Source organism: Oryctolagus cuniculus, chromosome 8 (genome assembly GCF_051225735.1).
Source record: "Oryctolagus cuniculus isolate XC-2025 breed Fujian yellow rabbit chromosome 8, ASM5122573v1, whole genome shotgun sequence".
NCBI lineage: Eukaryota > Metazoa > Chordata > Mammalia > Lagomorpha > Leporidae > Oryctolagus > Oryctolagus cuniculus.
In genome coordinates, this window is record NC_142874.1 from 103,774,808 (window position 1) to 103,793,645 (window position 18,838).

The following is an 18,838-nucleotide window of genomic DNA, read 5'->3' on the forward strand; positions in this document are numbered from 1 at the left end:
GTAAATCAACTTTTATTTCTTTTAAAGGAAAATATTATAGTGTTTAGATCATAGAATAGCATTCTATGGATAGTTGTCCCACCCTGGAGCACTGACCAGACTTCCCTGACCACACCCACCACATACATCTCAGTATTACTGAAAGTACAGACATTCCACAAAGCCACAGAGGAATAGCTCAAAGATAAAAGCCATCAGAGGGAAAAAACAAAAGTCAACTCCACAAATGCCCAAAAAGAAATACAGAAATTCAAGAAACAAGAATAAGGTAGACATCATAACCCTTGCCCCCCACCAAAGGAACACTACAACATTTCAATACTATAATGCGAAGCTGAAGAGACTGAGGATACCGGAAAAAGAACTCAAATTTAATCATAGATTACTCAAAAGCAACTGGAAGAAAATCCAAAAATTATAGAAAACCATACATAACATGAATAAAAACTTTTCTCATGAGATTTAAGGAGAAATCAAAATGAAATATTAGAAATGAAGAATTCAATAGATCAAATAAGAATGCAGTGGAAAGCTTTAACATCGCACTTGACAAGAAAGAATATCCAAACTAGAGACAAATCTTTGGAAATCTTACAGTCAGACAAAAAAAAAGAATAAATTAAAAACAGTGTTGGATATTTAAAGGATACTATCAAATGATCCAACATACAGGTCTTAGGAATGCCTGAAGGTGTGGAAAGAGAGAATATACTAGAAGTCTTATTCAGTGAAATAATTGCAGAAACCTCCTCCAATTTGGAGAAAGAAAAGGATTTTCATGTAGATGAAGCACATAGAACTCCTAACAGATATGAACAAAAAAGATCTTCACTATGACACACTGTAGTCAAAACTTCCACAGTAAAACATACAGAAAAGATTCTAAAATATGTACAAGAGAAATTCCAGATTATTTTCAGAGGTTCTCCAATTAGACTCACAGATCACTTCTCATTAGAAACGCTACAGGCTAGAAGGAAATGGCAAGATATACTCCAAGTTTTAAAGGAAAAAAACCTGTTAACCCAGAATTCTGTACCCATCAAAGCTCTCATTTATGAATAAAGGTGAAACAAACACCTTCCATAACAAACAGAAATTGAAAGAATTTGTCAACACTCATCAGGTCTTACAAAAGATGATTAAGGATGTGCTACACACAGAAAGATAGCCATAATTATGAAAGAATGTGAAGACAGAAAATCTCCAATAAAGGCAATTTATGACAAACCAATGGCCAGCATCCTATTGAATGAGGGAATGCTTCAAATCCAGAACCAGACAAGGATGCACACTCTCACCACTGCTATTTAATATACTTGTGAAAGTTTTAGTCAGAGCCTTAAGGCATTAAACAAATCAAAGGGATACAAATTGGAAAGGAAGAAATCAAACTATCCCTATTTGCAAATGACATGATCCTCAATATAAGGAATCCAAAAGTCTGCACTGAGAGACTATTGGAACTCATAGAAGAGTTCAGTAAAGTGGCAGGATATAAACTCAACACGGAAAAATCAATGGCCTTTGTATACATAGACATTGTCATGACTGAAAGAACTTTTAAGATCAATCCCATTCACAATAGCTCCAAAAGCAATTAAACACCTTGGAATAAAATTAATCAAGGAGGTTAAAGATCTCTACCATGAAAACTACAAAACATTAAAAAAAGAAATAGAGGACATTAAAAATTGGAAAAATTCAATGTTCATGGATTAGAAGAATCAACATCATCAAAATATCCATACTACCAAAAGCAATTTATAGATGCAATGAGATCTTAATCAAAATACCAATTAGATTCTTCACAGATCTAGAAAAATGATGCTAAAATACAAAAGGAAACACAAGAGTCCTCAAATAAAGCAATCATATAGAACAAAACCAAACCCAGATGCATCATAATACCTGATTACAAAGAATACTGCAGGGCACTTTTAAACAAAGCACCCTGCTACAATCACAAAAACAGACGTGTACCCTATGGCGCAGAATAGAAACTCCAGAAATCAATCCATTTATCTACAACCAACTTACCTTTGATAAAGGAGCTAAAATCAATCCCTGAAAAAAGGACAGTCTCTTTAATAAACAGTGCTGAGGAAACTTGAGCTCCACACCTGCAGAAGTATGAGACTAGATCCATACCTTACACCTTATACAAAAATCAATTCAAAATAGATGAAAGACCTAAGTCCAGAACCAGGTATCATAAAATTACTAGAGAACATTGGGGAAACTGCCAGATATTGGCATAGGCAAAAAAGTTCTTGGAAAAGACCCCAGAAACACAGCCAACCAAATCCAAAATTGAAAAATGGTATTATATCAATTTAAGGTGCTTCTGTACTGCAAAGAAGCACTTAGCAAGTGAAGCAACACACAGAACCTGATAAAGGGTTAATATCTGAATCTATAAAGAGCTTAAGAAATTCAACAACAACAACAACAAAAAACAAACAATTCAATTAAGAAATGGGCAAAGGACTTGAAAAGGCATTTTTTCAAGATAGAAAATTCAAGTGGCCAACAGACACTTGAGAAATGCTCAGGATAACCAGCCATCAGGGAAATGCAAATCAAAACCACAATGAGGTTTCCGCTCACCCAGTTAGAATGGCTCTGGTACAGAAATCAACAAACATCAAATTCTGGCAAAGATGTGGGGGAAAAGGTACCCTAATCCACTGTTGGTAGAAATGTAAACTGGTGCAGTCACTGTGGAAGGCAGTAGGGAGATACCTCAGATTTCTGAATACAAACCTACCATATGATCCAGCCATCTCACTCCTGGGAATTTACCCAAATCAAAGAAATCAGCATCTGAAAGAGTTATCTGTACCCTCCTATTCACTGTGGCACAATTCACAACAGCTAAGAGATTCAGAGATTAGACAGAACTTATCTCCTCCTTTGAGGAACAATCTTTTTGTTTGTTTCTTTCTTTTGTCTTCATACTATTTGTTGAACTCTTTACTTAATGTAAGGTTAACTATATGATTATTAGTAAACTGAAAATAGACCTTCATAAAAATTAGAAGTGAGAATGTGAGAGGGAGGAGGAGGACGCACTGGAGCATGTGTGTGGTAGGGAGGATATAGGGGAAGTGTCACTATATTACTAAATCTGTATATATATGAAATACTTGAAACTTATATAACTTAAATACAATTTTAAAAAGATCATAAAAATAATATTTTAAAAAGATTATTAAATAATTTTGTACTCAAAATCTTTACATTTTATAATAAATAATATTTTATTTACCTAATAGCATTTGTTTTAAAATTAGTTTTCTAATTTTCATTGCTCATGATTTAGAAATGAGTATAGGAAAATTCAACTAAATGCAGTGGAAAGTTAAGGAATGAAGGAATTCCTTAATATTAAGGAATCATGCAGTACTCTGCATCCCTTGTAATATCTTGAAGTCAAATACATAATTTCCATCTTCTTCCCTGAATGCTCAAGTTCTTTACCCTGCTATCACAGAAACCATTAGTAACCTCAGTAAAAGTATAGAATTGAAGAATGACAAAATGGAGAACTTTAAACTCTTAATTCCTGAATTGTCAGTGGAAATTTTTCATAGATCATAATCTGAAGATCAATTATATTCTTATAGTATTGCAGGTTGAAAAATACAACATATAATTTTAAAAGTTTTTAAACTTCACAGCTCAATCTCATGTTATCTTTTGCTACTGATTTTAACATTTGACTCTTTTGGCTATTTCTCTAAATGAGCAAAAAGATACATGATATTTGGATAATAGTGAAGCAAAGTTTGAAAAACAAAGTCTTCCCATACATCACATTTTCTAACTTAATAGTTTGTAGAAAACAATTTTTTAAAAAAATTCAGAGGCCTCAAAATGCAACAATTCAAAACATTTGTTGAACAATTCTGACCAGCAATTTTTGTAAAAGAATCTCAATATATTCAGTGTGTGTTTACTTATAAAGATTGATAATTTTCTTGTCTCATGTAAGTTGCATCAAAAACAGCAGTTAAACAACAAAATGATATATTAATTTCAGATACTAACTGACATTACACAGACTAAAAATGGAAATCTAGGTAGCCAGTGTTGAGATCAATAGTTAAGATGCCAATATCTCACACTGGAGTGCCTGGATTTGGCTGGTGGCTCTGCCTCCCTTCACTTCTGTTTCCTGCTAATGTAGACCCTGGGAGTCAGCAGTGATGGCTCAAGTAATTGTGTTCTTGCAACTAAGTGGGAGACCTGGATTGAGTTTTCAAGTTCTGGCTTCAGCCCCAGGCACTGTAGGTATCTGGGGGAATGAATGAGTGGAGGGGGAGCTCTCTGTCTCTGCAGGAAAAGACTTGACCTAACACCAGGATGTACTTCAACCTGTTCAATTTAAATTTTGACTAGAGTCTGTTAAGAACAAAACACACTCAATCAAATATGTGCTCTACATTTACTATGTATAATAGTTTTCCAAATTCTGCAAAGGTCCAGAAACTAGATGTTAAAAAAATAAAAATTCTAATTGCGTATGTTCACATTGTTCCAAATTTTACTTGGCCAGTAGAGCATTCACCCAGATGGCAAATGAACCATAAGTCCAAGATTTCTATCAAAAACTGTAAAATTAATTAATATTTAAATGTAACATTATGATTACTTTAATATTAATGAGATTTATGTTTTTTTTCTGAGGGTCTAAACAATAAGTTTATAACATAAAAATATTTCAAATAAAGATTACTGGATTTGTCATGCAAGTGTTTATTTCCTGATCTCTTTGTTCTCTATGAAACAAAACCAATCAAATAAAAACCATTTGTATGACCATCTAACCACCTCTAATTCTTTGATATAAAGATTTGATGATAAAGAATATTTACTTTGTTTGACAAGCAAGTCATGAATGGATTTAAAGTACTTCACTTCCAGGTTTTCAGAGATGTCCAACACTGACTATTTTAATATTATCTTGAACAAATTAAAAAAAATAAGACCCTGAATTTTAACTAGGAAATCATTGCTCTTTGCCTTAAAATGATGTAAAACCTATTTAGAAAACACAACAATACATCTTGAGAATTTCATCTGGCTGGCGTATAACAAAGAAACCCACCCTTTTTCACACTGCAGAGAAACACTTTAGTCCTTCAGCCCCAAGAGTTATGCATTGCCCCAAACAAGCTGTGCTCTGGCCCCCTGCCGTGCCTCTCCACAGGCTGCCCCATCCTCCTCCACCTGCTCTTGCTCAGGTTCCTCAACTGATTACCTTCTATTCATCCTTCAAGAGTTATTTGAGCATCATTTCCTACTTTGATAGAAAGAAAAAAAACTTTCCACAAAATGTGGGGGAAGGAAATGATGCTTGCTAGAAACATTAAAGATTAGAGCCATGAAAGAAAAATTAGCACAAATGAGTTGGAAGCCTGAATTTTTAACTAAATCATGGACTATGGATAAGGTACTTAATCTCTCAAGTACTTATCTATGATATGGATAGATGGAAAAAAAATTTCTAGGACCAATTATAATTACACATTGTCAGTCCATGGCAATTTCTTACATTTCTCTGTAATTGGAATCTTTGTAATATTTGCACATTCTAGATATTTCTTAACAAATGAAATAAAATCCACCTTTGAAATCTATATTTACATTTACTAATATATTTCTTCAACATGTTGCCTTAATCTAGACTTTTATTTGTGTTATTAGTGATCTAATCAGTTATCTGTAAACTTTAAATAAAGGCAGGATGAAGCATCTTTTCATTGTGAATGCTGTGGTAAGTAAAGACTTATAAAACAACATGCATGAACAAGTACAAAAATTGTGAAAAATAGATGCTAGTTTAATGATCAAAAATGTTCAAAATTCTCTGAGAGCCTTCTGATTATTTGTTAAAAACAGTAACTGAAATGTCTACTTAGTTTTCTAATTACTTAACATGAAAAAATGCAATATCATATTTTTATTATGTATTATGGGATAAACACACTGTATTTCTTACCAATTAAAATTAGTACTTCAACTTTTTAAGATGTGCTTACTCTGTTTTAGAATCTTTTTATGATATGCAAAAATCCCTTGAATAATTGAAATTTAATCAAGGCATATGACAATGCAAAATCAGTATAAAGGTACAAACATTTTAATGTCTTAAGAGGAAAAAGAATGAATTAATTTGGAATAATAAGAGACCAACAGCATGACAACAGATAATATAATAATTATAGTATAGAATTATGGAATTGATTTACTGGATCATTCATAAAATACTGGTTCCTGTCTCATCTGTGTTCTAATGGGTGTATTAGTTCTAGCTAACCATTAATTTTTAATATCCACAATAAAATATGTTCACACATAAAAATATATTTATACATATAAAAATATACTTATAAAATGATGTTTATGATAAAAGGAGGTGCAAACTATAAAAATATTCTGAATTTAATCATTTTGGTAATGTTAGCAGTAAATATAATAAACTGAAGGGCCACAAATTAAATCATAGTGTAAGTCATAAAACATGTGCATAGAGTACACATATTTTCATATATTATAATTTTAAGGGTAAGCTTACTTTCAGTTTCATTTATTCTGTTATCAGAATCTCTACTTGTTCCTTTAAGAATTTTTTATAGATCATGTTTCCTGGTAATAAACTCTATTAATAATTACTGGTGTACAAGACTTCATATTTCTCTTTCATTTTTGGAAGAAATATTCACTTAATGTAGACTGTTGTGAAGTCAATTTTCTATTTTTTCTTCCAAAATTTTAAAGATGTCATTTCATTGCTTTATTAATTATAGAGTTCTTAATAAGTCCGTTGTAATTCTTAGCTTTGTTCCCTCCATATGTAATATATAATTTTGCCCCCAATGGTTGCCTTCTACTTCTGTTTGTTTTTGATCTTCATAACTCTGAATACAACTTGATTGGCTGTGCTTTTGTTTTTCTTGTTCTTTATTGTTTTATAAGTTTCATGGATCTATTTCTTCTACACTGCTCCTTTTCTCCCACTGGAATTTAAATTACACATATGATAGACGACTTGGTGTTTTTTCACAGTCCTGCACCCCAAAGCCTATCACTCTTTTATGTTTGTATGTGTTTGGATCATTGCTACTGACCTATTTGCAAGTTCATAATTCTTTCCTTGTCTATGTTAAATCTATGTTAAATCTACAGATATGATCATCACAGGCAGTTTTCATCTCATTTATTAAGGTTTTAATAACTAGCATTTCCACTGGATTTATTCTTATAGTTCCACATTGCTGCTGAAATTGGATATTTGTTCTTGCATGTTGTCATATTTTCCCATTAGATTATTTAAACACATTAATTACAGATATTTGCCCCAGGAAGATACTCCTGACCTCTGTATAACATTTGAGTATGATTCTGTTGATTCTTCAGTCACTTGGCAGTATACTGTCTATTTTCACATTTGGGTATGCCACAGAAATTTGGTAGCATGCCAGATATCTTGTATGTGATATTAGAAACTTAAGGAAATAAATTTTTTTCTGGAAATAGGCATCCTTTCATTGTATAAGGGCGTTAGGGCAGGAGATCTAGTCACTCCCAGTTTAATTAGAGTTGGGTTTGCTATTGCCATTATTATCATGACAATCCAATTGTCTCTGGCCATACATTATGTTTAACGTATGGAGTGGTCTGCCATGGAGTATTCTTCATCTGTGCGCCTCCCTCAGCTGTATGCCCTTCTTTTGCACTGTGTGTCAGAGAGGATCTCACTTCCTCTTGTTACTTCCCCAACCATATCCCACTATTACTGAAAAATCATTGCTTTTAGTCTGTGGAATGTGAAGGAAGGCATTCTGTCCCCCTGATTAAGTGGGAGTCGTAAGGCAGCTGCTATTTTCCTAATTCTCACAAATGTGGTTTTCTCAGTGGCTCATTCTCTGGCCCCAGCAGTGGTTGTGGGCCCATCATGTATTCTTATTCCTGTCCCAAGAAGAATGGATCTTTTTCCTTCTCTTTCTCCCAGCTGCAATGAGTTTTACTCAGGTCTTACAGGTGAAAGCATGCGTTGCTCTTTCCACTGTGTTTTAGGCTTTTGTTCTGCATATAAAATAGGGACAAGAATCTGAGTAGAATTATGTGCTTTTATTATAGAAGTCACTGTTCCTTTCTTTAAGCCTTCAGCAAAAGCGAAACCTTCTCAGGAGTCTTGGTAGTAGATTTACATGAGTAACCAGTAAGATCTGCATAGTTTATAAATGGGTGCAAATATTTATGTTGTTTTGCTGGTCCTCAACTTACTCTTATCAATTTATTGACAATTCTTACAGAAATGTTACCATTAAAAAAAGCTGTATATGCCATGTCTTGTCTCACCCTGAAAGTATCTGTCTTTATTTTTATACAGTTTAGTTGGTTCTCCTGTGACTTTCTTTTTTATTTATTTTTTTGTTTTTATTTTTATTTTTTTGACAGGCAGAGTGGACAGTGAGAGACAGAGAGAAAGGTCTTCCTTTGCCGTTGGTTCACCGTCCAATGGCCGCCGCGGCCAGCGCGCTGAGACCAGCGCACCGCACTGATTTGATGGCAGGAGCCAGGTACTTCTCCTGGTCTCCCATGGGGTGCAGGGCCCAAGCACTTGGGCCATCCTCCACTGCACTCCCTGGCCACAGCAGAGAGCTGGCCTGGAAGAGGGGCAACCGGGACAGAATCCTGCACCCCGACCGGGACTAGAACCCGGTGTGCCGGCTCCGCAAGGCAGAGGATTAGCCTAGTGAGCCGCGGCGCCAGCCTCCTGTGACTTTCATGGTTCAAGTAAAGCTGTGAATTTACATTTTCTCTAGTTTTCTTGTTGTTATTATAATGGTAGGAATAATATTCTTTCCAGTTTTCTGCATGCAATGCTGAAACCAGGATAGACAGATAGATCAATAGATCAGTCAATCCATAAACAGATAAACAGATAGATATATTGATATAAATATTACAAGTATATAAATAATCTTAGTAACAGAATAATAATTATTGCTTTCATAGCAAAGGAAATTCATTGTTTTCTTTTTACTAGAACTGAGAATAGCTTTTCCTTTTTAGTAGTTCAAAAATGTAAGCTCAATTATAGGTAATAGCTTTACTTTGATCTCAAAAGAAAGACAGTATTGAGAATGTGCCTTCCAAACATAGACTACATTTTTCTTTTTAAAATTTTCATCTTTCTGGCTATCTATTGCACTAGTTTGGCTGCTACCTGTGGTATGCTGATGAGTTTCTCATGCTAATTAAAGTTTTTTCCTGATATTTTCCTTCTGTCTGAAACCTTGTTTTTGAATACTGGAATTTCCTTAAATCCCAGATATATAAGTACCCTTAAATGTGAATTTAGAGATACAATATACTGGTGTTTGTTCCCTAAGAATTCAGTCAAATAAACATTTAATTGGTCACATAAAACTTGAAGCAACCTTATGTACAAGTTATCTGAAAGTACATTTCAAAGATAGTCATTAAAAAATTCTGTCCTCACTATTATTGCATCTTGCCCCTATGCTCTTTCAAAGCATGATAAAGAATGATGAAAATAAGTAAGATCAAATGCACATCCAAGAGACAATGATAAATAATGCAATATCTTGTTTGGGATAGTCGAGGCAAACAAAGAAGAGATGACTGCACATAAATTGATAAATCAAGAAGAGGACAGGTCAGAAAACACTGCCAATGTTACTTTGAAACATTCATTTTTACAAAGATATCTAAGCATCTTAGAACATTTTTTCCAACTTTGAGATGATTATCCTTTTAAATAGGCATTTTGTTATGCTGCCATTGTTCTTCAATTTTTGTTGATGTTCATCTATATGGAAATTTTAAATTGCTATTTAGCTGTGAAAGAAGACAAAAAAACTTGATTGTAAAGTAGAGTAGATAAAGCAATTGAGAGGAAAACATACTGCAGAAAACTGAAAATACAAAACATTTAGAATGTTTATCAAAAATGATGGCTGGACCAATGCAGTGGCATAGAGGGTAAAGCCACAGCTTGCAGTACTAGCATCTCATATGGGTGCCAGTTGGAGTTCCAGCGGCTCCACTTCCAATCCAGCTCTCTGCTATGGCCTGGGAAAGTAGCAGAAGATGGCCCAATCCTTGGGCCCCTGAACCCACGGGGAGACCTGGATAAAGCTCAAGGCTCCTGGCTTAGGATCAGCCCAGCTCCTGCCATTGCAGCCATTTCAGGAATGAGCAAGTGGATGGAAGACACACTCTCTCTCTCTCTCTCTTTCTTTCTGCTTCTGCCTTTCTCTAACTCTGCCTTACAAATAAATAAATCTTTAAAAAATGATTGCTGTTCCATAGAATATTTTCATTTTCTCAAAGACATATTAAAGTCAAATGTGCAAATTCTGTGAAAGCATTTAATCTTTTAATTAGGTGTAACAAAAAAAATTCCCTTCTATTTTTAGGATGATTCTTCAACTATTTAGCAAATAATAAAAAATAGTTTATTTTTATTCCTCTTCCATCTGCAGTATATAACTTCAATCTCATTTGTCCTAAAAAATAGCTGCTATCTATTTCTGAATTGGAAGACATTAGAATTGTCATGTATAGTCATTTCAAAAAGGTTGATATTCCACTATCTAGGAAATACTCAGCTAAACTGACAAACTACTTTTGAAGACACTACTCATAAACATTTGAAGCTCCTTTCATTCATTTATTTGCAAAAAAGAAAGCCATCTTAAAAAAACATTAAAGCAAAGCACCTATACTGAATTACTGTAACAAAATGACAAGTGTTACATATACTATGACACTTGTTCACACTTTTTGTAGAGAAAAATATATTTCTGGTTTATGAAACTTTCAACTTAGTATATTAAATTTTAGCATAGTCTTTCCAAGTGATAAGTCAAAAAATTTTAAAGCATATGTTTCTGTTTTAGAACTTTTAAAGTATAATTACAGTAACAAAATGCAAAATAATAACCAATTGAAATCAGGTCCTGCAGTTTGAGTTGCTGGGACAGCATCTTATAGTTCAAGTCCTTCCACAATTTTATTCAAATAATATAGATATCGGTTCATACCAAATGTAGAGTTTGTCATGTTATAGAACTTTCGTCACTGAGATTGCCTACAATTTTTAAAACATAAATCAATTGAAAATTGAGAAATCAACATCACTTAAATAATGATGTATGCTTTTAGCATTTAAACAAAAATGTGCCATTAATATTTGAAGTCCTTTCCAGGATTCCCCCTTCTCTTCAAGAATTTTCTCTCTAAGTGAAGTATAATAATTAAGATTATAGTACTTCCAATTTAGCTTTGCTTGAATGTTAGTGACAAGGTGTAGATCTAAAATAAAAACAGCTGAAATCAGTCACCATGCTTGAATGATAAATATAGTCCAAAGCAGGTTTTGTATATAGTGATCTGTGTCCTTAGCTTAACGTGTTAAGTAATTGTAACCTAAGCATGTACCCTTATAAAAGGAAACTGAGCCTTGGCCAGTCAAAGCAACTGAACTTCCAGCCACCCAGAGGCTGAAAGCTACCCAAGGCAAATGCAAACTGCAGTCATTTAAGTTGTTTCTGTATGTCACTTCCTGTTACTTGGCCTTAAATATAACCTGTACATATGGTAGACTGGAGCATTCTGAACCATCTGGTGTGGAATGCTGCCCAGTTCTAGAAACTTTTCTTGCTGAAGTAAATTTTGTTAAATTGAACTGGTCTCAGTTTTTCCTTTTACAAAAGGCACTGTTGAGTCAGTCTCTTAATTAAACACTACATGGCCTTTCCCAAAATGAATATGTGAATCCTCTCCTTGTAGGGTCACAATCTTTTTAATTATCTAATCATCAAAACAATCTTTCTTTGTTGTTAGAGTCTGTTTTAGGATATTGTTAAGAAAAAGTTGTTTAATTGGATTTTTTTATAAAAAAGTGACAGCAGAAAACAAGAAAGTTCTTAATACTGAATAAAATAAATAAAACCTTACTTGGATATAAATTCAAGAAATTATTAGTCACAGTTTATGATAAAGTTGATGTAAAAAACAAGAATCTGGAACCAACTGTAAATGTCTTGATAGACACTGTTATCAGGAATTAGGGCAGAAAAGTTGTTTAATATCAATATTCTGATGCTCATGTACAAAAAACTATTTCATTCTTTCTATATAATATCTTCGATAAGCACTATTACAAACACCTTAGAAGGAAGCTCTATTATCGTACAATTCAGAGATATGAAGACTTTCACTTGATGAAAAGCAACATGATAATTAGCATTCCAAATCGATGAGTCATACAAGCTTACTGTTTTCGACTCCATATGTTTTGGAGGTAACATCTATTTTATATTGCTATATATTGATCTATATTACAATGTAAGATCCTCAAACAATATATTCTTTTAATTTTCTTTGGTAGGATAATTTAACACTGATGAAAATAGTCACCTTTTTTTTCATGTTATACACTGATCTTGTGAATGTGAGAAACAAGTATATTTCAACCTGAGGAAAACACTTCCACATACTTTTTATTTCTATTACGGTACTATATCATATAACATAAATCTAAATTCCTAAAAATATTTATATAAATAAATTTATATTCCTAAAAATATTTCCCCTGCCTCCAAAACAGAATTCCTTTCTATTTTTATTGTAAAATGACATTGTGTACAACACTGAGTTTTGTTCGTTTAAAAACTGGAAAATCTAAATATAAAATATTTTTATCCCATTGAGGTTCTTGCTATAGTTTTCAATTTTCAATTAATACTGCATTAATACTTAAATAAATGAAACATATCTTCCAGTACACATTAGAAATTTAGATGACAGATTGGTAAAAGGAAGTACCAGCAAAGAGCAATGTGAGGCCTGTGGATGACTTCAATATCAGGTTCAAATTTTGCTATATCTAAATCCCACTTTCCATATACATTATTAGTTCTTTATGCCACATTTTTATTCATTGGAACTCAAACCTTCAAGATTCATATGAAAGAATAAATTAACGTACAGATTTTTGTTTCTTGTTTGGGCAGGTTTATAAGGGTGTAAACTGCTACATTTTCAAAATCAACTTGTAGATCCTTCTCAGTGAATGTCATCAAATCATATGTTTCTTGTGCCAATAGTGAAGAAAAAGTGTTATGAAAACAGGACTGTGCCTTTGATTCACCTTTAACATCATATTAAGATGAATCTACTTGACATTTACCGCTAGGCATGACAATTAGAATCATATGGGTATATTGCTGTAGTAGTTCATGATGGAGGTAAACAACTATGATTACCTGACGGACACTAGAGCAGGAGAAGAGGGAAGACAGGGATGGAATGAGCAATGAAAATAGCTTTTTCTCAAAGTCTGACGGCACTTTGCAGAGTCTACATATCAAATTTACATATACATTTCTCATTGACAAAAGTTCATGTTACAGCAGACAAGCTGTCACACAAATCTCTGAATTGCAGGTGTCTGACTCTGCCAAGGTGCATATATTTATAATACTGCTGAGCAAGACTGATAAAAATCCAGGATTTCTATCTAAAACTTTATGGACTAATTTCAATTTTCTATATATGATGACTTAGAAATAAACCAAGGTGGTTAGAAAGTCAAGTTTGCTTTACAGTCACTAGAAAGAGGATTCTTTTTTTTTAATCACAGAGTTCCTTTCCTAAGGAAGGTCTCATTAGCTAAGGCAAAAACACAACCATGTGTAATGTAAGAACATGAAAGAAGTTAGTGCTTAAGAGAGCTTATTGATTCGGTTGTTAGAAAAAGTGCTATCACTGTAACTAAACAAAAATAAATGAGAGCCACTTCTTTCTTTGCCCCAGACTTTGAGCCATTACTGTAGTCTCAATGCACTTGGCCACATAGCAATGCAGTTTTCTTAAATGGGCTGGATAATGACAAGCGAGTAAGGAAGAGGCAAAGGGAACCGTCTACTACAACCACATTACAGGCAATATACAACACTGGGCATTGCATATTGGCCTTTGGGCATTTGGTCTCAGTCAGCATGCCATGCCACAGCACAGGAACACATTGTCATGTTTACAACACAGAGCTGAATTTAAGAGACTCACATAATTGCCTGCGGGAAGGTACAGGAGCACTTCCACAAGCTGTGCCCTGGAAATAAAACACATTTTTTTTTTTGGAGCAAATGATGTCAGCATTTGTAACAGTAGAAAACGGTGGAAAATAAATGAAGAACATGAACAGAAATACAAAATAAATAAAGATGGTTAAAGAGCCTGGCTTTATCAAGTCCTTTGAACTACTATATTAAATGGACAAATATACATTAAAATAATAGCTATACAAAATTAGTAAAAGACACCAACATAAAAAAGTAAAATAAAAATTACAGCAAATGATGGCAACATTTAAATATGACAGGAAGGATACTTTGTGAGAAGTAGATCAAACATGAAATTAATGAAGTGGCCTCCTTAAAAAGTAGGTTCCCTTGTACCAATTCCTTAGCTGAGGCAAACATTTTCTCAGTCTTCTCAGTGAGGCAGAACACTAGTAGTTGGTCTTTTCTACCTCAAACACTATAAAATCAAAACAAAAATTTTAATAAAATAGCCCTAGTTTATGCAGCAACAAAAATTGCTCACTGCAAATCAGTATGACTTAATAGAAAGCAAAAGTTATTAAGTGAAAATATTGTGTATGACAGACACTGAAATTAGAATAACCACATTCTGAATACTTGACTATCCCTCCAGTTAAAGAATCTCCGCACGCACACACACACACACATTGTATGTTATTCCTGCTCCTGACCTCCATCACAAAACTGTGTTATAGTACTTTAGATGTTTCAAGGTATTAAGCAAGCAAAAATCGGTAAAAATCATAAATTCATTATAAATATAACTCCCAAATAACAAGAATATTTGAAAAAGATTAGCTAAAAATTATAGGACATTTACTCTGTAGAGCCCCTATGTTTAATCCATGCAAAGCATTATCTCATTTAGCTCTCATCACATTCTCTACGGTAGTTACTATGTTTCACTTTTCTTTATTATTATTTTTGCAGGGGAGAAAACTCTGAGGAATTAAGTCACTTCAGATTTAGTTTAGATTCAGTTTAGGAGCTATCTAAGTTTTGAAGGCTAGTTTAGTAGTTTAAATGGAAGAAACCACAGAATGGTCCTCTGTTGTTATAATTTAATGATTTTTTTCTCCTAATAAATAATAGCAAAGGTTAATATTATGGTGTTGGTCTACAAGGCAGAGTGAAGGGGCAGCTTGTCTTATTAAATGTTTGCATATTTGGGAAGTAAGATACACAAATCCCCTGCTTAAATTTCCTTTGTCTAAGAATGCATTTGTATTTCTAATCTATTTAGGTGGAGACATTCTTTTGGATATGGTCCAATATGTCCCATTGGAACTTCCCTGGGATAGGTGTAAATAATTTTTGCCCTGAAAATTGTAAATTTGTTCAAAGAGTTACAACCTCTTTTAGAAGAAAGCACAGTACTCCATATTCATGCTGTAAAGGCTTGAGTGTACATTGCTAGCACCAATGTCATTAGACACTGACAATCACAGTATCAAACAATAAAGATACAATCTTGAATACACTAATTTCTTCTACTTTGACACTAAGATCAGAAACCAAGTACAGTGGCATATAAGTATTGTTCAAGCACAGCATTTGAGAAGGAATACATCCATACCAATGTTACTTGGATGGAAAATAATCTAAGAAAAAAAATCTGGAATGGAAAGGGGATCTACTTGAATCTGGCAGATTCTACACTGGAATATGCATACATAGATTTACTTGACTCCAGGACATAGATTCATTATATAGCATTCACCAACCACGGTTGATTTAAAAAATGGGTCTATCATTAAATGTAACAAATATATTCAGGTTCTTTTCATCTTTCAGAGACTTATATCAAGTAATAAAACAGGAAAAAGAACAAAAACATTTTTCTTTAAAATTCTATTTTTAAAGTATTATTTGTTTATTTTTATTTGAGAGAGAGAGAAAGGGAGAGAAGAGAGAGAATCGTCCATATCTTGGTTTGTTCCCCAAATGTTCACAATAAATGGGACTAGGGGGCCAGGTTGAAGCCAGGAGCCAGGAACTCCATTCATTTCTCCCACACAAGTGGAAGGACCCAAGTACTCCAGCCATCAACTGCTACCTCCCAGAGTGTGATTTATCAGGAATCTGGATGGGAAGGGGAGCCAGGACTTGAACCTAGTCCATCCAATATGGAATGCAGGTGTCCCAAGGGGGCAGAATAACCACTGTGCCACATTGTTTTTATTTTTTATGAAGATCTATTTATTATTTATTTGAAAGGCTGACATAAAGAGAGGAGGAGGGATGGGAGGGGGAGTGATATATAGATATAGATAGATAGATATAGATATAGATATAGATATAGATATAGATATAGATACATGCATGTATTCACTGGTTTACTCTGAAAATGCCCAGAGCAGGGTTAGGCTGTGGCCAGCAGCTTATGTAGGTTCCGACTTGTATACAGGTGTCCAAGTACTTCAGCCATATTCTGCTGCTTTCCCAGCCACATTAGTAAGGAGCTATAGCAGAAGTGGAACAGCCATATTGGATGCAGGCCTCACAAGCAGCAGCTTAATCTGCTACACCACTTGCTGGCCCCAAATGGGTTTCAAATTCCTATTATTAAACCTTAGAATAAAATCTAAAATTCAAATAGACTTTTTTATTTATTAAAAAATGTTTATTTGAAAAAAATTTCCAAGGACTCTTTATTTCCAAGGACATGTATTTTTAGGGATTTAGCCAGAGAAAGAAGAATATTCAAATTTATTTCTAATAATAAAACAACAACAAAATTAACATTAAGCCAGAGGCAACTGTTGGGAAAGTTATATTTTTATATACCCTAAGTGGAGAAGCTGGTCTTCTATTTTCTAAAATTTCAAGATAAGGTAATTCATGGAGAAAATCACAAGTATGTGAATAGATCAATAGAGTTATTACGGAGAAGATCTTAAAGTTTTTATCTTATTGGCTCCAAACAACTTATTGCATGACATGTTTCTATCATTCTCAATAAAATTCTGAAGCTATCTCCCCAGATCACAACGTTCTCCTCTAGTTACCTATTTCTCAATCCGTTAAAGTTTTTCGTAATTGCACTTTGCATAGGTGACAGCTGTGTGCTGGTATTTTTCATTGCATTTTCTTTATTTTTTTAAGATTCATTTTGTTTATTTGAAAGGCAGACTTACGGGGATATACAGAGGAAGAGAGAGAGGGACAGACAGAGGGAGAGGGAGGGAGAGGGAGGGGGGAGAAAGGGTGGGGGAAGAAAGTGGGAGTGGAGAGAAAGACAGAAAGAGAGAGAGAGAGTGAAAGAGATATCTTCCATCTGCTGTTTCCCTCCACTTATGCCCTCAATGGGTGTAGCTTGACCAGGCCAAAACTAGGAGCCAAGAGCTTCTACCATGCCTCCTACAAGGGTGCAGGGCCCCAAGGACTTAGGCCATCTTCCCACTGCTTTCTGAGACACATTAGCAGGAAGATGGCTCAGAAGTCGAGCAGCCAGGATGAACTGGTGCCCATTTGGGATGCAGGAATTGCAGGTGGTGGCTTAACTCATTAAGCCACAAAGCCAACCTCTTTCATTATACTTTCATAATCATTTAATTTTGTTACATGCTTATATTCAAAGGGTTGCTTTACAATTAAAAATGTCACCATATATAAAAATAAAGGCCAAATATGAATAAAGTTAATATTTAAATGGAATGATAAATCCAATATGACACATATGCAGTGTTCCTTTATTGGAGCCAGAATGAATAAACATATGTGTGTGTATATATATATATATATATATATATATATATCAGTTAAGAAAAAAGAAGAATTGGGGCTAGCACTGTGCTATAGTAGGCAAAGCCTGTGCTTGTGCCAGTACCCTATATGGGCATTGGTTAGTGTCCTGGCTGCTGCCCTTCTGATCTACCTCTATGCTAATGTGCATGTTAAAGCAGTGGAAGATGCCCCAAATGTTTAGGTCCCTGTACTCACATGGTAGACCCAAAATAATCTCTTGGTTCCTGGCTTCATATCAGCTCAGCTCCAGCAACTGTGGCCATTTGGGGAGTGAACCAGTGAATAGAAGACCAGTCTCTCTGTCTCTTCCTCTCTCTGAAACTCTTCCTCTCAAATAAATAAAATTTTATTTGAAGTAACACTGGTATCAGGGTAAAAAATAATCAGGTATTATCTTGAGAGCCTAATCACGCTTAGAAAAATTACTAGGCTTAGGGAAATTCCTTAGTATAAGCATAATTTAGAATCAGTGAAAAGGGAAGTGTGATGACTAAGCCTATAATCTCTAGTTTTACTCACATCATTTTCTTTGTAATCATTTTTTTTTCTAAAAATCTGATGTTAAAACATCAATGGGGAGTCCCAAGATGCTGGTATAGCAACAGGACGATTCGAGTCATGCAGAGCAAAATAGATAGTCAAAAAAGAAGAGAAGATACACACCAGAGATAGAACCATGGGAAATTTGCAATGGAAGCCCAGGAGACGAACAGAGAATGAGCAGGTCCATGTAGAAAGAGCAAATAAGAAAGGGAAGTGGCAGGGCTCAGACCACGTACATTGGCACCAGCCCCCAGTGGACCAGTCTGTTAAGCAGAGTGACATAACCCTGAACACACCAGCAACTAACACCTTGGAGTCCTTCAATTGTGAGGAAAAGGGTGGGTCACACCATCAGAAGTGAACAACCTCCTCTAACCAAAAAATCAGAGGAAAGCTAC

At 34.3% G+C, this 18,838-nt stretch overlaps 1 protein-coding gene across 2 annotated transcripts in view; it reads right to left on the reverse strand.

Moving 5' to 3' along the window:
* CCSER1 (coiled-coil serine rich protein 1) overlaps positions 1-18,838 on the reverse strand; it is a 1,433,531-nt gene that overhangs the window by 308,427 nt on the left and 1,106,266 nt on the right. The window contains exon 11 of one of the 2 annotated variants that reach the window (XM_051819561.3): positions 14,113-14,158. The exons of the other annotated variant lie outside the window; for it this stretch is intronic. Within the exon in view, the coding sequence (XP_051675521.3) occupies positions 14,113-14,158 (46 nt within the window). The remainder of the gene's footprint in view (positions 1-14,112; positions 14,159-18,838) is intronic. 2 annotated transcript variants of the gene reach the window in all.